This window comes from Chelon labrosus (genome assembly GCF_963514085.1).
Source record: "Chelon labrosus genome assembly, chromosome: 10".
In the NCBI taxonomy this organism is placed as follows: Eukaryota; Metazoa; Chordata; class Actinopteri; order Mugiliformes; family Mugilidae; genus Chelon; species Chelon labrosus.
Genome location: NC_140360.1, coordinates 15,365,828 through 15,386,563, shown reverse-complemented (window position 1 = coordinate 15,386,563; position 20,736 = coordinate 15,365,828). Strand labels below are relative to the sequence as shown.

The following is a 20,736-nucleotide window of genomic DNA, read 5'->3' as shown; positions in this document are numbered from 1 at the left end:
TATCCTCTGTTGACCGATTTACTCTGTAAGCAAATTGATGTGTGTCAAATGTGGGTGGAAGGCTTGAACTGACTTGACATTGAAGCAGTTTCTTGCAGCACTTCATAATGATAGGTCTTAATGTCACTAGATGGTAGTCATTCAGGCTGTTGATATGTGGGCTCTTGGCAGTGGGTCTATGGTAGTGGGATGGTGGACTGATAAAACGGCAGGTTGAAGATCTTGAAGGAATGGACCTTCAACGCATTCTCTGACCACCATCTCTTCAAACGACTCCCTTCTGGTCGGCAATATACAGTAGGACCATACATGGAAGTACGTACCACAAGATGGAAAAATAGCTTCTTCCCCAAAGATGTCAAACTGTTGAACATGTTGTGACAACCCTGAGACTACCCCCATACGGCGTACATGTTTGCCCTTTATTATACTGTTACTGCACAGCCGTTTATTTATTGTTCTTCTACAAAATGCTGTTTGCTCTATGCATGTCATTGTATCCATCTTAACACAACTCCCTTTTATTGACAGTGTCACAGCAGGGCAGCATTTATGTTGGGGAAATTGATTCTGCATTGTAAGAGTGGTGATGTGCTAGACCTTTTCTAGGCTAACAATGTCCCGGGGCTGTGTGAAGGTAATGAGAAACTGAAGTGGTGAAAGATGCCGATAAGAAAAACATCAAGGCTGAGTGGCTGTTGCAGTCAGACCTCTCACCAATTTTCTCAGGACGGCAGATGAGTCTTCCTAGTGTAGTAAGAATGAAAATGAGAGTAGGCACAGACAATCACACGCACCATATTGATTCAGTCACCACAGTAATTAACAAAAGGCAAATTGTGAATTACAATCTTAGCATTTCAAAGTAACTTAAATTGCTTAATCACTAAATTAACATGCAGTCATTCTATAAAGGGGCTTGACGTCAAGAATCCCATTTCACTGTGTCTGTTGACTTGAAAAACAAGTAATAGTCATGTCATCACATTCACAGCAGCTACCGTGGGACAAAAGTTGTTCAAATGTGCTTGGTGATTCTGCAAGTCCAACGATAAAATCCTTTCAGAAAGAAAATACATAAAAAACACGATGTTAAGGAAAATGTCGTAAGACTGAGCACAAGTATGACTCCAGAAGCAAGGCCCATTAAATCTTAATAAGTGTGTCAACTAATCATTGTTATCAATGACAGACCAAAGTTTTGTCTCATGTTAAAATTATAGTGAACCATTTCTCATTGTCTCCCAGCTTTTGAAAGAGCATAAATCTAGTGGGAACAGTTTAAATTGCTACAGAACTTAAAAGCACAATATTGTCGTATAAGACTCTTGAAGTGAGGTCAGTATTGGTGCCGATCTCAGTCTTGCCAGAGATATTATATCAAAACCAGACCTGAAGACACATGTACCTGCTTTTGTAACACTCAGAGCAGAGTACTGGGACAACACACAGTTGGCTTAAAGCCCTTTGCACTTTTTACTGCCTGCAGTATGGATTAGACTTTACTTTCTTTTGCTAGTTTATAAAACCACTGAATTGCTTCGCTCCCGAGTTCATGATAGAAATGTTTAAAAGCTTTGAACCACCTTGACCTCTCAGATCATCTGGTAGAGGTCTATTTCTTGTTGTGGGGGTCAGTTCAAAGTCCAGTGAACATGCCGTTAGTTTCTATGCTCCTTTTTTCTGAATGACCTTCTTGTGGACCTTCTTTTAAATGCAGCCTCAACATGCGTGTGCTTGTTGTGACCAAGCGACTGGAAATGGAGCTCTTTTAACAGGGACATGGATTTCACAAGCATGTAAAGCCCCATATAAACCTGAAAATACACACTGGGATTTAATGCAGTATTTTTGGGCAGTAGAGGGTTATTACACAATAGCATGAGAAACCACTGATAAATAAATTGCAGCATGGCTGTGGGGCAGATGTGTATCCAGCAGACTACTAGATACCGTATTACAATATGGGATCTTATTGATTCGCATGAATGTTGCTCATTGGCGCATACACCAAAAAACGTTTTCCAAGCTTCCCTGAGGTACCTGGATCTTTCACAAGTTTCCACAATTTTTTCAAGGAGAGGCGCACCAACTGTGCACTCCTTCACTCTTCAGATAATTTAATTTACAGAGGTGTGAAGTAATTCTTCCAACTTTAGTGTGATCACGTGCTTTTAGGTTAGAATGTGAAAATGACATGGAAACTGCAAACAAGATGCACTGCGCCATGGACATGCAGCCTTCAAGTAAAAAAATATAATGATGTTTGACTATTTTGGCTACATATCTGAGTTTTATTGTGTTTTGTTTCAGCTTTCAATTATTCCAACATCTTTCCAGCCAACATGAGGAACCTGCTTCATGTAAATCAGTTAAAGGTTAGATTTATGTTAAGGTTAGGTTACAGAACAGGTCTGTCGTAAAAAATATATATACGACTACATCGCGATTCACATGTCTGGCAGTAGATCTTGGTCTGTTTTAGTTAGCAGTTAAAAGTGACTCTGGAAACAGTGAAACACTTAAAGAACATGGCGTTAATATACCGTACACACATTTTCCATAGCAATCTCTTTACTATGACTTAGCAGTGTGTCATCAGTCATAATCTTTCTGTCTTGCTGATCAGCGATGTTCTTTACTCAGTATGTCTTAAGTTCCCTCAGGCAGGTAAAGGCTGTTAGTCAGCACAGTGCTGATATATCTCAGAGGAGCAGAGCCTGACATTCAGCATTTCAGTCACTGTAGAAGTCTCGCTGATGCCCATTATACTGTTGTGGATAACCTCAGCTACAGCTATTCTGTACATAACAGTAGTTTGTCGGAGGCAAGGCATTGGTCCACATATCCAGTTACTGTATGAAAGCTTATTTAGAGAAGCAGTGGGACCCAGACTCCAGATCTCATTTGCTAAAGCACTGCAAGCCAATACAAATATCTGTACATTTATCCAAAGCAGGTGTTCATTCCAAAATGAAGTCTATAAGACATAGTATGTGCAACTGGGTGAGATTTTTGAGTGGAACTGTTAAAGAGAGTTTTAAGCTGATCTTCTCTTGCGTCAAATGAGGAATGCTTTTCTAATTGTGTGAACTCTACCGCCTGTCATTCACTCTGAGAAATGAAGAGGAGAACAGACATAATCAAAACTCTCACTTTGTATCTGCAGAGGATTTTGTTTGTCAGACATTGATATTAAATTCTGGCCAAATGCAAACTCCTTTTCACTGTGCTTAGTTTACTTCGTCAGGAATTTATTGCAGACCATCTTCCAGGAAGCAAAAGCTCTGCGCATGTCAAACTTCCATTTTCTTATTTGATTTCATCTGTTTGTACAATTGCTAAGTACTTAATTGAAGCAAAGACAGTTAGCACATGACTGTTTTGTTCCCTCTAAACTACAAACGTGGCCTTGTTTTACTGGGGTAAAATATTATGGCTTGTGCAGACATCCTGTCTTCACTGCAGTAAAACAGCAGACAGAATGACTGGCAACAGAAACGCGTGACAGTCCAGTGTTGCGGTTACAATTGTATCTCCTCAAAGCAGACTCTCTCCGCTTCGTTAAGCATTTCTAGGTTTTACTGTGACGCTCAACTATTTTAGTACACTATGCCTTGCAATATGAAACAGAAGGGAATGACATGCAGAAAAAAAGCATTTCTTGACAATGGTCTATTTACTCTGTGGTTGCAGTCTGCCTCTCTAGTCTAGTCTCAGATGAGGGAAACGGTAAAAAATGTTACTATGACAATGCCTTTACTATGCGTCTACAGAATACACGCATACCTGTCATTCAAAAAGCATCTCATATATCATTAGTATATTTATCCTGATGAAGACCAAGCTATGGAATTTGTTTGCATGAAGTACAAAAGTGAACATAAAATCATACTTACTCCATTTGTGAGTCTTTGTCACCATCTTCTGGCCACATTAGGAAAAGTCAATCATATAGAAGTGTGCAACCTAACAACGTGGGATTGTGAGTATTTAAACACAAAACTGAGGTGAATTAATAATGCTTTTCATCCACCTCATCAGCTACTGTCAGAGCAAAACAGCTTTGAACTGAGTGCAGATCTATCCCAAACTGTAATGGTGCAGGGAGATCACAGTTCTCAATATTTGTAACACACTGCTTCCCTCAGTAAAACCGGTACAGAGTCCATTTAGTACGTGGCAGTTAAGACCATAAAAACGGACTTAAGAATTAAGTCTGTGTTGTACATGTTGTGTTTGATAGTTTAGTAATGCCACAAATCAGGTTCAATCACTCACAAACACAAGGCAGGAAATTTGTTTTTTCAGAATTTTATTCTTGAAATTATTTTATAAAATCTCATTTACGTTTTGTTTCATTTCATTGTCATATATAGTTTTTCACCAATTAACAATTTTGGCTATTTTCCCTTTCCTCCCCCATGTATGCCCACATACCGATCATAAGGTCCATACCCCTTCACATACACATTGTGCGATGATCCTCAGTGCCATGGGTGGGGGTGGGGGGTTGGGGGTATGGGTATGGGCCTTGTACGGAGCATGCCAAGATAAAGGTTAGGGAAACGGGGTAATGCTAAAGAGGCCACCGAACTAGACCACCACTGTTAATATCAGCAAGATAACCACACAAAGAGGTAAAGGGAGTACTGACTTCCACAATGACTTGAGTGAGTCTGGTGTGGGTTAAACCAATCATGTTAAAATGGCTCGATGTATTCCATGACTGTTGTTTTCCCCAACATCAGTAATTTCATCGGAGTAAGCTCCACATCAGATATTTACCTATGACAAGTCAGCGTCTCTTTAAAAACATTAAAACAGTGCCCGCAAACTTAGCAGCAGCCCTGAAGACTGTTTAGCCCTTAGTAGTGACCTACACAAATGATCAGTCCACTGTTAAGTCAAGTCAAATCCACATCCCGTGGTGTGTGAGTAGGTATCTATGTTGATGATGTTCGTTCTAGGCTTTTTAAAAAGGCCAACATCTATGAGACAAGGCTAGCAAAATCACACATTTGTTACACAACTGTACATCCAGGCAAGCCACAGGTTTTTTGTTCTCTACTCCGGTAAGATATTTGTTCTTCATTTGGCAACATGATCACTCTTGCATCATGGCTCAATACGTCATCTTTGTTGCTGGTATGAGTTGAGTAACTGATATATATCTATGATCAATAACCAAACTACTCAGAAAGGCTTTGTTACATGGAAACGAAAAAATAAAATGAAATAATAATTGCACTCCTCCCTTAAGGTCACTCAAGACTTTTTTTTTTTTGATACCCAAGTTAGTTAAAGTTGATCCGAGACTCTTTGAACTAGACCCAGTTGGTATCAAAGCATCCCTTCTTTTTGTTCAACATGATTAAGACACAAAACAGGTTTGAATCGAAGGAATGAAAAGAAGTATGAAACCCTTGTCTGACTTCCAGTAAAAATATGATAAAACATGGTAATCACTACAGAAATCAACCCTTATATCAGGATACAATGTGTAATTCGCTGCATAATTTTGTTAATACACATGGCAGGTATGCTCGGTCTTGGAAAAAATGTGTGTGGTGGTTCAAGATCTTTTGTGTACTTTACTCTTATTCTTTCCTTAGCTATCACAGAATTGAATTTACTTATCGCCGCCTGGTAAACGTGTGTTAATGTCGAACCTACAGGCTGATAAAACACAAAACAGGGCAAATGGCAACATCACAAGCTTAAATAGTCTAGGATAAGACAGCTGAATGAGCTTAAGGCATTATTCCTGACAGAAAAGGCTGCAGTAGCCTAAGTAGTCTGTCAAAATAACCCAGACATTTGTTTTGAATGAGAAGTGATTTAAAATTAGCCCTTGGTGACCATCGACAGAAATATAGCATAATTCTCCTCTTACATGCAGAATGAAAGCCTAAACACCGAAAACTCAGATTATTAGTATATTTAACCATGATGAATGGCCTTTTGAATTAGAGTTTGATGACATTTTCACAGCAGTTGCGCGAGGACAACTATGAACAAATCAAGGACCTTAAGCTGGATTTATGGTCCGAAACAACTCCCACTACCTCGCACAACACAAAGGAGTGCTTTTAGTGTCATAAAATGTGTCATTAACTAGCTGAGAAATGAAGGAATCCCTGTAAAATATAGTGTAATAGCCATGCGATAGATACTTAAATTTGAAAAGCCGCAAACGATAAATGTGTAAGAGAGGTGTGGACTCAGAAACAGTCTGTTGTACTCAACTGCAACATACTGTAAGTGGTTTCTGTAGTCCAGATGGGACAAAGAGAGACAACTCACAGTACAATATGATCCAGCACACTATCACAAAATACAGGCTCGAAATTACCATGAAACTATTCTAAATCTAACTATTTTAGCTTCTCAAGTATTTTATAGCAGGGCTATTGTACTGGATTCCATTTGAAGTTACAGATGTTCCAGTTATTTTGTCCATCACCTGTACATTTACAGAAACTGCAAACGGCAACAGAGCAGAACACCTCGTGAAATTGTCATTCAGATGACCAAAAAAAAATAAATAAACAACTACAACTTAACCTTTAAAAGTGACAGCAGATTGTAAGGGGGGTTGTTTTCTATTCAGCTAAAACACAAACTAGAGAAGAATAAGGAAATAAATACGGTACGCTTTAGGCCTTTAGGGCTAGTTTGAAACCACAGTGTCAAACTGGGTGTACGTGCTGGAGCCATTTGAGGTAGACAGAAACCACGTTAGAGTATATACCTTCATACTGCCTAAAACCAATCAACAGACTTCATGTGACCCCACCTGAGACTGACAGGGAACCACTGATCTGGTGAGGGGGCACGACAACATCATGACCAATGAAGGCTTACGGAGTGTGATGAAAGGGGGTGGGGAGGTCGGGGGGGAAGCTTGGAACTGACACAACTACCAGAAAGAAATCAACGCCACACGTCTTCAACATCGCAAGTCAACAGCAGCATTTAAACCTCATGTCATATAACCAGAAACAATTGAGGGTTAATTTACAAGGCATATTTTTTTCTTTTTAAATAGAATATATGGCATCTGACCATTGTCTCAATATGTCCCTTTGAGATATCTCCCACCCCCACCCACATGAGTTTATACCCGAAAATCCCAATGCCAGACCTCATGCCCATTTAACAGTCTCACATTGTTCTAGAGAATAGAGATTAAAAATATATACTATTGACTTATTGACTTCCAGTGTAAGTTTTCTCTTTTTCTCTACATTTTTTCAAGTTTAAAAAGATCCCCTTTATCACAATGCAAGCTCAGAGATCTTTTCTATACACACACACACAGATGCACACACTCATTCACGCACGCACACACACACACTCCCTCACACATATATACTGTATATATATATATATATTTATATATTAGAGGATTTTTTTAGCTGAGAAGTTAGGCAAAGTATACATGTTCATTTGGACGGAATTCATTCAAAATAAGAAGGAATTAAACTCACTTTTCTCCTTTTTCCCTTTTAGAGAGGACACAATTTGAGGAATCTGGGAAGCGCTACAACATCACATGACTACTCAAGAGCAGGTAGCAAGGTAAAAGGAAGAAGAAATAGATAAAAGGCCTGAACTTTTACAAGGCAGAGAGATGGGCAGACGATATGGCTCTCTGTTGCATGTGCATTCCATGGCCCTACTGACGATAAGAGAAAATGTACAAAGTTCAAGAGAGGGTTAGAGAAAAGACCATCAGATAAAGGCGAAGATAGTGAATGAATTGTTTAAGCAGGAAGAAAGCTAAAGCAATAGTACAAGACTACATTGCGGGTTAATGGAAAGGACTACAAGGGAAGGGGTAAAATAAAATCTGTCTGCCTGATTCATCGGTACACCAGGTGAGATATGGTGCCAGATTTGAAGTTGAGCTGATGGTTGGGCACAAAGCTGTGCTGAGGATTCTTTCGCGTGCAAATATCCTTTGCATACAAGCTCATGCATGAGTCACATGACACCTTAGAGCAGTTCACACAGGTGTGTGATGCACCTGGCTTGTTGCAAAACCCGCATCGCGATCCCCCCATGCTTATTCGGTCACTGCTGCCTCCCTTTGGTGTTGTCAAGGCAACGGACTTGCTTGGAAACAGCTTAGTGGACATGAGGGGTTTCTCCACCATCTGGGGGTGAGGGTGCGGATGAGAATGTGAGTGGGTCAGCGTGAGAGGGTGTGGATGGAGATGGGAGTGGGAATGAGTATTAGAGTAGACAGAGAGCTTTTCCTTGACAGGAATGTATCCATCAAGTGGCCGTGGGGATTTCGGATGATAGTCCTGGAGGCCACAGCAAGGGGACGGGTCCACATCATGACAGGCAGAACAGAGGATCATGTCACACCTCTGGCAGGAGGCCATTGAGGAGCAGCCCAGGCCACAGCCCTGACACTTCACACTACCGTGCGCTTTGAGCAGCCACCCATCCCTTGCATCACGAGGCTCCCTGGATGGAGGTCGAGAAGGAGTTTGCCTTCCTCCTGTCCCAGCACCACCCCTCTCTGTGTACAAGTCAATCTCATCCAAAGAGGACAGATGGTAGGATGAGTAGGGATCAGCAGGTGGAGGTGACTGAATTGGGAAGAAATCTGCAATGGGGCTATAGGAAGGCGGAGCTGCCACAGAGAAAAGAGATGCTGAGGTGCTCGGCCTGATGATCTCATCCTTCATATCCTCCTCTGTATCCACAAACAGAGGCTCCTTCCTTAGACTCAGTGAGGCCTTCAAAACAGGCTTGCTAACCGCCGGGTGCCAGTGACCAGCCCCATCTGTAACATCCACAGACTTAGACGGTCGGCTACCTCGCCTCAGGTGGTGGCCATGAGGCCTCTCGATATCCATCGGCCGCACAGACAGACGCGCCATATCTGCCCCAAGGCTGTCGCGTCTGCGGAGCGCCTCAGCGCAGCCGGCTGCATCATCTCTGCAACCTCTGCGGAGTTCCAGGGCCTCCAGCTCGGAGGCTGAACCACGGGCCAGGGCCACTACTTCTCCGAGAAGACGACACTCTGCTTGGGCCAGGAAGAGCTCAAATGCCAACTGGCGGAGATGATTTGTGCCTCCTGAGTGCTCCTGTAAATGGAACTGCGAATCATGGTCACAGGCGTAGCCAATGGTGCGCATTAGAGTTCGGAGTTCAGCATCAGAAATGGCAGACTGCAGATGGTACACGTACGGGCCAGTGAAGGTCTAATAGAGAAATCAACATTAATGTCTGTCATTTAAAAGAGGCAACATGACAAGGCTCAACTCATAAATACAAATTACTTCATGTTCTTGTTCACATAGATATTTATCTACCGTTTATAGAAAAAGATACACCTCTTTGTATTACACAATACAACATCAGTGCAAACTACAACCGCAAAATGACAATAAAGTTAAATGAAGCTTCTCCATCAGGTATGATTATTTTCTGTGGTATCTTCAAATACATAACCGTCATCACCTACGTATGATAACTGGTTTGGTTTGGTTTGCTTGTGTGTTTTCTGAAACTACAGATGTAAACAAACTTTCAACAGGACTACAAACATGAAATTACTTTTTGATATTATCTAAAGACAGAATATTATGAGATAGGTTGAATGATTCAGGAGACATGGCAAGTTATAACTCTGTGTTTTACATTTTGTATCGTGCCATATCAAACACTAAATTATTAGGCAAGGATTATAAGGAATACTTGTGTATGCTGTAGAATAATTATGTTGGAATCAACTATGGAGACAAAGAGCTGCAACTGTACTTAAACTTGTAGCTCACATGTCATGACCAAGAATCTAAGATAAAGCTGATGATTAATTACCTTGTAATCAGTGTAATAACAACCAAATATTGGTTATTATCAGCTCTAAACTCTTTAACTAGTAATAACAGGATAACTGTGTCAACATACTAATCTTACCTTTATACATCTGAACTCCTTCTTCCAGGGGAACAGCAAGAGGTTGGTGCAGATGGTTTCCAGAGTGTGGAAGGCTCTCTCCAGGCTCTTGAGGTTGCCCCCTCTCTGGCAGCGAAGCGAGTTCTCCACCACCTCATAGAAACGCACCATGCGGAATCGTTGTCCCGGATCTGGCTGGTAGGCTCCTAACAGAGCTGTGGCTGTGGAGAGGAGGGCCTCACTGTCTTTGTGTCTGCTTCTGTCCCCCTCTGGTGTAGACCCAGTCCCTGTATATTCCCCTCCCTCCTCCAGACGCCTCTCCAGTGCTGTCACATACCTCCGAAATAGGTCCTCTTTTAACTTGGCATCCATTATTGGCAGCAGACTATCAGTCAGCTGTTACACTTTTCTGAGAGAGCCTCGCCCCTTTTAGCATTCCCTGCACCAGGATGCCACATTCAAGCACCATTTTTGGTCACCATCATTCTCTGCACACACTAGCACACAGTCGTCGTTAATGCTTTGGTGAGGTGGAAGCGGACTGAAATTTCGCATCCACTCAGCAGCACATCCTCGGAACAAGAGACGCAGTTGTCCGGTTCTTTTAGTTGGCGAAGATAGGCTGCAGCCTGCGGGGATGCCTTCGTACGAGCATCTCTGGTGTTGGCTCAAAGCCTAACTTATTTCCAGACAAACAGGCTTATGTCATGCAAGATGAAATCAGGGAGAGCTTTTGTTCATGCTCTGTTAGTGCAGAGTTGTATCTCTTCCATTCCTTGGTTTCAGCCGGCGTAGAGTTCAAGGTCACTCATCTAGAAGACACATACATGATCGTGTGATTCCTCTCAGACATCTTCAAGCTGTAATGACACAGGAGATGATTATAGCAATGGAAATATCTCATTCTGACACAGAATGAAGGGTAGAAACACTTGTTTCTGCAGACTCAGATTCTGTTTACATGGTCTGAAATAACACGTTTGTAACTATCATCGTGTGTTTTGAAAAAATCAGATGGTTCAGACTGAAGGCACGCTGTTTAAGCATTACTATTCTGCACTGTAACAGTGCTATGAGTGGGATGATGTGAGTATGCACCGTGTGGGTTGTTCTGTCACACACCTACCTTAGCTAAAAGGTTCAACTGCTAATTTATTATTGCGACATTGGCGAGCAAAAAATAAAGGTTTGAGAAATTATAATGTAGAAAGGCAGGATATGGACTCACCGTGCTCATTCATTGACATATTCCTTTTTATTTTTTTCTTTGCGCTAATGTACATGTTGAGCTATCGGTACTACATGCGTGTAAACCAGAGTAGCACCTAGCTTTAGTTAGCTGTAACCCACAACGAAAATACGACCACGTGAACATGAGTAAGATTACAATATAATATATGGCCTGGACCACGACAGAGAAAAGATTTTGCCCTTCGTTCCTTGGCGAGCTTCCTGGATTTTTCCAGTTACCTCCCAACCTTAGTGAACACCCGTTTAGCGAGCTAGCAGGTAACAAGCCTCAGCCATCAACATCACCATGCCTTACTACTGCGCACCAACTACAACGGAATCAGGTCGCAGCGGCACAAGGCGACACAGAGAAATTCTATGACAGCTTACACAGTCATCAACCATGACCCTAAAACCCGACAGACGCGATTCAATTACTGGCATGGCCCCCCCAAGTGAGTACAGGCTAAGCAGTGAACGCCCATTTCAGCGCAGCTGGCTAGCTAACAATTGCTTTTAGCTAGCAGGGCGTTTCATCGCCACACAGAGATCTGTCGCGAGTTTAAGGTGTTCTACCTGTACATATGCGGTCATTAAGGCAAGGTTCTTGTACGACCGTGTGTTATTAAGCTTCAGGAAAGAGACCACACTAGTATCTCACCGGAGACGCCGCCATTCGCACATCTTACCTTTAACAAGTGCTAGCCATGGCTAGCTACGCCTCCTCAGCTGTTGGAAATTCCCATCATCTCACCACGCATGCGCTCACTTCTGACAGTTCGTCAGCATCAAGGGCCCACGTGTAAAGGAAGAAGGGATGCAGAGACCCCAGCTGCACTGTGTGTACGTTTATGTGGTGTTCTAGTGTTGTTTGTCGGAAAACAAAAACACCAGCTCAGCTGTGCAGTTGGTCATTTAATAAACGGTGTGTGCATAGATTTTCTATTATCTCTCGCTACAATAAAACATAATATCATTCATCCAACTGCAGGTAATGAGTTCTAAAATCTATGTTGTGATTAGTAGTTTTAAGGCACTTTACCCGTTTGTTTACCACCTCTTCAGTGTGACATTTTCTGGAAAACAGTCGTTAAATAGAAATAGTACTTACGAGCACTGTCCTATAAATAGATAACAGCTATTCAGCCAAGCCCAGTTTCAGTCTTTGTTTGTTTTATTGTGTAAATACGTTTCGGTTTTGAACTGTCGGACAAAACAACATTTTATTTTCACTTTTGCCATGCCATAGAGAACATTTCAACATTCAACGATAATTTTTTTTTTTTTTTAAATAATAATTGAATTTTGTAATGGATAATGTTGAGTGGGTCGTCTAAAGTTTTTATGCAATAATTAAATTATTTAAACGCGTTATCGTGTGTTTTACTTTCAACGGTGACTCCGCCCTCGCGCTTAAAAAAAGAACCCGAACCCGGTGACGTCGTTACGGGAACGGTTGGTGCTGGTGGGGGACTGACAGCGAAGAAAAGAAATGGCGATGCTCGGAGGGTTTAGCGCAGCACAGCTCAAGAAAAACGTCTCTGACGGGAGCAACGACGTGTCAGAATTCATCTGTCCAGTTTGTCTCGAAATTTTCGACAGTCCCGTAACAACACAGTGCGGACATACGTGAGTATTTTGCCTTATTTTCGACCACGTCTGCCACAACTGATGCAATGATGCGAGGTAAACAATGGAGGAAAGGGCTTGATTTTAAACATGTCGCCGCACCAGAGTCGCTAAACATCTACCGTGCCCTTGTCTGCTAGTGCCGCGACTCTTTAATTCTATTTCGCTTACACGAATATGTGTCAAAACCAATTCCAGCTCGGTAAATCAGTTTCAGTTTTGTTTACATCAAAGAGTAGGCCTCGCTTGGGAGTTGTAGTTTGGATCTCTATCGCCTTAATCTTTGAAACCTCTTTAAAGGACTACAAGTCCCTGCGCCCTCTTGAGGTGGGGACTTTCCATCTGATTTACAGGAAGCTCTAGGCAGTAGGATCGTACGAGGGATCAGACGGTGTATTTTTATATCAGCCCATAAGTAGTATGAATGCATGAGAAAAGCCTCTCCTTGACGTTACCAGAGGCACATTTAAAAGTGTTATTTTCAGCAACTTGTTTCCCTTATCTTGTTCATGCTAACATTCCTTCACCTATCTCCTGCCAGGTTCTGCCAGAGTTGTTTGCAGGAATGTTTGCGTCCCCAGAAGCCTGTGTGTGCTGTATGTCGGGGCACTCTGGGCCGCTGGACTAAAGCTGCTGATCTAGAGGCCCTCATCCACTCATCTGTGGCAGCTTGCAAGGGTTGTGGAGTACAGGTGTGTGTTTATTAAAGTGCTAAAGCGAAAGTAAGACTTCAGACTTTGCTGTGTTTGGAAACATGAAAGGGTTTAAGACAGACGCACCCTCACGCAGAAGGCAAACATATACCCTGAACCTGCACTGAACACATGCACTGAATTAATTGCATTCTCAGTCTAAGCTTCATATTCAGTTCAAACTGCAAACACGAGACAGTTAAATGATGTTGATCATGCAGTTGTAGTTACTGACATTTTTTTTTTTTTTCTTCACAAGGTTGGTCTGTCTCAGATGAGAAGCCACACAGCTGCCTGTTCAAAATACCAAGAGTATATTGAGGAGGGAGTGAGGAGTACTGCCCAGAGCCAGCCTGCCATCACCAGGTGAGACACAGTGAGAAAAATAATAAAACAGGACGCCATCAAAGGTCTGTGTTTTACACTGTAGTGGACAGTAAAGGACAGGCACTATCGCTCCTAGGGTTGCGTAACGTTAAGGCTACATTCAGACCAACACCAGCCTTATGTGAGGAAACAGGTCTGTCACTAATTTTAATGAGAAAGCCAGGCCCTTATTTTGACAGTTTAGCATATTCATTCATTCATTCATTCATTCATTCATCTTCTATACCCGTTTAGTCCTGTTAAGGGTCACGGGGGTCTGCTGGAGCCTATCCCAGCTGTCCAGTTTAGCATATGTTTATTGTAATAAAGGATAGTAGTGTTAACTTCCCTGTCCTGTCAAAACTGCTGTATTATATAATAAACTGCTAACAGCGTTCTGGTATCTTGATTGGCCTTTAAACCCATGGATCTATTACTACCTGGATTCATGTCTCACTAGCCATAAATATAACCACCGTCACCTTTTATTAACCAGACAGTTTTATATCTGGATACCGACACATCTGTGAAAAATGAGGCATTGCATTGTGGGACTTCTGTTCCGATAAAAAAGAAGAGAAACTTGCATACCGTACATACTGCGTGCACTTAAAATAGAACAACATTTTTACAGAAAGTACCCTGAAGGAAGATTCTGGTATTTCCCCCCTGTGACAGATTTTCCTGTCACAGTTTTATCTAAACTATGGATAAAGGCCGTGACACACCCAGCTTACCATCAACTGTTTTCTAGAGTCTGGCTGTGCGTGTTTTGTGGTGTGTCCTGCCCTGCTGGCACTCGTCAGTCTCAAATGACATGAGGCAAGGGTCATGCAGTACAAGTGGCTTGTCGTGGTGTTTAACTTTCATTTTCGTTTTTCTAGTTTTTTATATTTTTATGGTTTTTGCTGCGTTTGCACGCGAAGGTCTGGATATTTAATAAAGGCTTTTTATGAGACAGACAGCTCTGTATGACGGCTTGTAGCTCTTCTAGCTTCCTAGCCACCCAGCTAATAGTAGCCCATCCTTCACAGGCTTGGAGTGTCAGCTGGTCTGTTGGGTGTTGTCTTTGCGGTGTGTTGTTGGTTGTTTATTAATATCAGTTTGGTGTTTCCCTACCCTAAGACAGCATAACGCTGTTTGGTGAAGCTTGTGGACACACTCGGATATGGCCAAACTTTAAACCATATCTTTTAAAACAACAACAACTCTGTGTGCTCCATTTAAATCTGATTCGTTCTCCCTTTTGTACAGTCAACCTGCAGGGTGAACCCTAAAGCTAGTGGCTCTGCAGTGTAGCACTTAGCCCTCATTTAGACTGCACAACTAGCCTGTGGAGTTACGTTAAGATTGGTGATTGATGACAGGATATATCTGTTGTTAAACTGGCCAAAACTGCAAAACCAAGACCGATGATATAAGAAGTGGAATTCCTCTTTATATATAGATGTACTATATACTATATACAATATTCATATGACCTTTACAAATGAAAATGTTCAGAAACACTTATTTGTAGCAGGTATACTATCACATATCAGGAACAGACCTTTGTAGTTGATTTCCTCCCAAACAACTGTCTTTCTCTATTACATCTAAAGTACAATATCCTCATAGCGGAGAAACAAACCTCTTTATAGAAAAGAATCGACGTTCTTATTGTGGCATATTTTGTTATTTCTGCTTCTTCACAGTTCAGTGCCAAATCGCTACACCTTCACCTGCCCCTACTGCAACTGCCAGAACCTCGATCAGGACGGCCTGGTCGAACATTGCACTTCCCAACATGCTCGAGATACACGCCAAGTGGTAAGAAATCCAGGCTGCAGTTGTATCAGCGGGTCGTGGAAGCGAACACTGATTAATAGCGTGTGGTTGAAATAATAGCTTGCATTATTAATGAGGATATATTAGCTTTAGCGTTTTCTGAAACTGTGAGTTTTCGTCAGGCTGGATTCAGCAGATGTTGATAATTTTGACAAAGTTCATTTATATATTACAGGTTAATTACAATTAATATTATCTGTCATCAAGCCATCTACCGAGAAATAATGGGTAATAATGGGAGTTTAAACCTCTATATCTGAGAACATTATGAGTTTGAATGAATGTTGATTGGATCAAGGCCTGACTACTGCATTATGGTTCTATCAGTAGAACATAGGTTCCAACATATTTTGGGTTCAGACATATTTAACACGTTAACGGATGTTTCACTACTCTGCCTTTGTTCAGGTGTGCCCTATCTGTGCCTCAATGCCTTGGGGGGACCCTAACTACAGGAGTGCTGACTTTTTCCAGCACCTGAAGATCAGACACACATTCTCCTATGACACATTTGTTGTAAGTAAAGCGATTTGCTAGTTGTTTATTTGATATGTTCATAAATGATCCATTGACTTAATCTGTGTATTTTTTTTTTATGTCTTTGCAGGATTACTCCACAGATGAGCACACAATGATCCAGGAGGCTCTGCAGCGCTCCCTTCTTGACAACTGAAGTGTGAAAAAACAATCCGCCAGGAGGAGGGATTCAGTCAGGGGAAGGAAGGAAGGAAGGGGAGACGTCTCGGTCTTTAAAAGACAGAACATCACACTGTATCATCATTCATCTATAATGAGGATGGTGGTACTGAATTACTATAGGTAATTATTTTCACAGGGAACTGGTATTGTAACTATGAGTCTCTAGGTTTATTATTCAGAAAATAAATCACGCAATATGATTAAAAGAACATATTGTACTGTTTGATTTAGGAGTGATACTGTGTTTCTGGTGTGATAATCTCTTATCTTCCCCCACAGATTACGCTGTAGACTTGATAGCTTGTTGAGTATCTCCTAAATTCTGTATGCTGTTTGTTCATTAATGACTCGGTGTCACATAGCCAAAAACTTCCAAAGTTGTGATGAAATTCCCTGTTGTCAATACTTGATGTTATAAGAGGGTTTGACCACTAGGTGGCTGACTATTGCCAGCAAACAACACGCTTCACTCGGTGAAGTCCCTGAGTAATGTTAACTATAATATAAAATATTCTACAGGACTGACTCTGCATGTTCACTTTCAGGGGAGAAAAAGGGGGATTTTTTTTTTTTTTTATTTGTTTCTGAGTTGTGTTTTTGGTGAAGACAATGGAGGGTCTGCCCTTTTTTTAAACTGTCTCTGGGTGAGGTGTGCACGAGAGTATGTATGTGTTTATTCTTTTTTTTTTTTCTTCTTCTTCTTTTTTTAGAGATCTACTGGAAAGAATAAATAATATGAGGGTCAAACGAAGCCAGAGATACAGTTTGCTTTATTGTAATGTTTCTCCCTTGTGTCTTTGTGCCTGCTGGTAGATCTTCTCTCTGACTTCCGAAACTCACAGGGCTAATAGTTCATCCAATGAATCAAAAGATGCAAAGAGGAGAACAGCAGCTTTCTATATAATTCATTAGGTGAGAATTTATTTGCATGTGTACGGCCACAGGAGGGCAGTAGAGTTCTACATTCACCGACCATCATGGCTGCCCCCCCCCACGAGCAAGACAAAATCATTCAACACAGCTATCATTCTATACATGTTTGTTCTCCCATTTTGTTTTTAACATTTAGTTTTGTTTAAGTGCAACATACAAAAAAAAAATGTCGCTCGTAATTAGAGACTGACATGTTAGTGGGGCTATTTGTAACAGCTGAAATACAATAACCACAACTTTTAGGAAGTTAAAGCAGTGACATGACTTAATGTAACTTACTGTCGTGTGTTTCTCATGTCCATGGTCTTTACAAAAGAAAAATCGTCTCTTCAGCCGTTCTGGGTTGTACCGTCTGTGTGCTTCTAAACACTGACAGCACATGAAGAAAATTCAGTTTGACTTTGCTCGTTCCTGTTTTAAATTTCAGCGTGAATTTTTGTGAATCGTGTCTGTTATTTTACATCAATGTTTTCTTGTATTTTTATTTTATTTTTTTTCCAATGATTTGTCTCAGATCAACTACATACAGTTGTAGAAATCTTCACACAGTTTGTCTTCTAGGTAAATAAAACTTCTCACACGCAGATCAAGTAGCTCTAAAGCAGAACCTTAATGCCTTTTCACCTCATCTTCGATTCTACTTCGGCCTGGATGTTCATTTTTCTCTCCAATAAAACGTGTAATAATTTTGTATATGTTTCCAATGTACAACAACCTCTTTTTTTTTTCCACATATATCTCTCATTCTCTTTTGTCGGCCCTACTGTCAGGGGGTGCTAAATCCTGATAAATTAAAGCCCTTTAATTATTTAAACCCTGGCCCCAGAAATCAGGCGCAGTGATTTATACCTGTGTGTATGAGACGTGTGGGGGAAGAAACAACACCCGCTGCTGATGGATGACCACTGTGTGTGTGTGTGCGTGCGAGAGAGAATGCGGTTGAAAGGAAACCAGTGTGCGTCGAAAACTATGGATTTACCCAGTTGTCAAAAATCACGCGAGGGACAAAAGATGTGTGTAAGGGGAAATAATTAATTGTCGAATACATTAAAGACAGAAAGCTTTCTACAAACCTTTGCACGTGTATTACAAATCAGGGCACTGTCATGTTATACCAACAGTGATCTTGCAATGTGTTCTTGCATGTGTCTGTGCTAACTTCATGACGAAACTTAGGCCCTTCGGTGTACATTGTCCACAGGGAGAGAACACTCTCTCATCTCTGTTCTTCCCCTTTGTGCCTCCTTGTGTCTGTAATTACCGTAGCTAAATGGTATTACAGTTTTCCACCTAGCTCTGCAGAGAATCTCGCCCACCAAACTTCTTGATGTCGCCCCCCTACCCTTTCTTATCTTTTCTTCTCTCCCCCCCCTTCCCCATTCAGGTTTTTGCTCCTGGCAGATAGAGGAGTGATGTTAGCTGTGAGAGAACTAACGAGATACTCGAGCGCTCCTGGGCAGGAAGGAAGTCGAGCCGAAAAACATGGCAGAGCGAAGTCTTTCTTGTCTGTTTGGTGGCACAGCTTAAAAGGGAGAGGGGGGCCAAGGTGGGGAATAGGAATAGGAAGAAAGAGGGGCGAAAAGAGGGAAGAGAAGTGAACACATTGAATAAAAATTTCATAAAGTTCAGCGTGTGGTTTCTTTGATGCGAGCGGTGGATGGTGTGTGCAGTCTGCAGGCTCTGTGGAGGCAGCAATTAATGCTACATGCGCCCCAAGGGCACACTGCGAGAGGCGTGGGGACGGTGGCTTGTTTTAGAAGTGTGTCGTACCATCACGCTACCTTAGACACCTCTCCGCCGGTCTTTTGTTTCCCTTCAGTGTATTATTAACCTCCTCTACCTCCCGCCACAAGTCTCCTGTGATGCAGGAAACTCAGCATCCCTGAACTTGTAAGTTCATGCCTCTTGGTGGCTGTCTGTACTGGGTGTCCCCAAGACATTTGAAGAGCCACAGATGAACACAGCATGGCGTTCAGTCAATACGCTTGCAATGTTGTTGAAATTGCATGCACTGGAGTCAAAGCACAGCAGAACCCACACTCTTAGAAAGAGGAAGATGCCTCCCTTTTGGATTTTGGCAGCATTCAGGATTTTCATCCACGTCCAAAGAGCTGTTTTTCTTCCTGATTTAAGTTCATCATTACCTCTGTGAATTAAAATGTTTTAGCAGAGATAAAGAAGTTATGTCAGGTGTGAATCAAGAAGTGCAACTCATCAATCATCCAGAGAGTGTTCAGTATCTTAATAGCTAAGTGTATCTGTGAGCTCAAAAGTAGTTTTGTAATATATTTCTGGGTGACAACAGACAGGAACTCCCTGAAAAGCCTGGAAAGTTCTCTCTCTCTCTGTCTATTCCTCTCTAGTTCTGCTGAGCCAGGTATCTGCGATGAGGTGCGGGGCGCGTGAGGAGAGCGCTGGGAGTTTGTTCACCGAAAAATTCCTCAAAGTCAGGAGAAACAGGAAGAGCGGGAATCCTGCCACCCGGGTGCTGCAGCTCGGCGGGTCGGTCCTCTCGAACAGAAAGTGCCAGTGGGCTTCCCCGACATCAATACTGGTTCTGCACCGACTCCTCTTCCGCTTTTAAACTCTTAACAACCGACCCCCCTACCTCAAGCAGACGCGCACACACACACACACTTCTTGTGCTGGAAGCCCAAGAGCGTCGAGTCTTAACTTTGATTTAATAACGCCTGCAACCAGCTTGGCCCTGTATCAGCTGAAGTGAAACCAGCTTCAGCAACTATTTTGGTGCCCTGACTCCTGCCAGTATTACGCCAGAGGTGCTCCTAACTGTAAGAACAACAGAGTTTCTATTTACTCTTGCCTTTAAAAGCATCCTTTGTACTTTTATTACATTAAAAAAAACCTTTATACTGTTAGGGGAGAACAATGATTCAGTCTGTACTTTGTATAAATACAAGCAACATGAAGGAAACGCCTCACACCAGTTTTTTTTTCTTTTTCGGACCCCCTCTAAAAGCTTGGAAAGTTCTCAAAAATCCCTGTTTCTGCAGAAATACTCTCCTGGAAGTGAAAATGAATATGAAAACACACCGATACAGGCTAACTGTCAGGAGAATTGCTAATCACCGCTTCCCCACTTATTTATTTATTTGAAATCCGCACAGCCACTGTACTAATATTTGAAAGTTAAGTCCTCTAAGGTGTAAAAGGAGGCGGGATGGGCAGAGTCCCTGGTGTACGCCTGTGCGCGCCTGTGTCACAATGGAATATCGGGCCAAGTGAATTGATCGAACCACCCCCCACCCTCCCCCGTCTCCCCACCCTCTCCTTCTCTGTACCCCTGTAGACCAACTAAGATGTGTGTGGAAGAGAGCGAGGCCCAAGGCTATTATTCTCCCATTAATTTTTCCATTTGAAATCAAACCTCAGCGGGCGTGCATGAGGGAATCAGAGGAGGGGGAGAGGACTGGAATGG

The 20,736-nt window shown here is 42.0% G+C and overlaps 2 protein-coding genes across 5 annotated transcripts; one reads left to right on the top strand and one right to left on the bottom strand.

Annotated features, from left to right (window-relative positions):
• Positions 1-3,898: 3,898 nt before the first annotated feature.
• Positions 3,899-12,272, bottom strand: spata2 (spermatogenesis associated 2). Of its 2 annotated transcripts, XM_084552831.1 has the most exons (3): positions 11,841-12,272; positions 9,943-10,781; positions 3,899-9,224 (listed from the first exon to the last, which is right to left on the bottom strand). In XM_084552831.1, exons 2-3 carry the CDS (start codon positions 10,291-10,293, stop codon positions 7,869-7,871), a joined length of 1,707 nt encoding a protein of 568 aa, XP_084408957.1. In that variant the 5' UTR covers positions 10,294-10,781; positions 11,841-12,272; the 3' UTR covers positions 3,899-7,868. The 2 variants fall into 2 exon arrangements, with proteins under 2 accessions (XP_084408957.1, XP_084408958.1); XM_084552832.1 differs by lacking the exon at positions 11,841-12,272 and having other exon boundaries at positions 9,943-10,803.
• A 308-nt stretch (positions 12,273-12,580) lies between these two features.
• Positions 12,581-17,996, top strand: rnf114 (ring finger protein 114). Of its 3 annotated transcripts, none has more exons than XR_014699256.1 (7): positions 12,581-12,780; positions 13,322-13,472; positions 13,732-13,838; positions 15,533-15,647; positions 16,074-16,181; positions 16,273-16,484; positions 17,075-17,996. XR_014699256.1 is itself a non-coding variant. In XM_084552692.1 (6 exons), exons 1-6 carry the CDS (start codon positions 12,644-12,646, stop codon positions 16,336-16,338), a joined length of 684 nt encoding a protein of 227 aa, XP_084408818.1. In that variant the 5' UTR covers positions 12,581-12,643; the 3' UTR covers positions 16,339-17,065. The 3 variants fall into 3 exon arrangements, 1 of the variants encoding a protein (XP_084408818.1); XR_014699257.1 differs by lacking the exon at positions 17,075-17,996 and adding an exon at positions 16,644-17,065; XM_084552692.1 differs by lacking the exon at positions 17,075-17,996 and having other exon boundaries at positions 16,273-17,065.
• Positions 17,997-20,736: the final 2,740 nt, after the last annotated feature.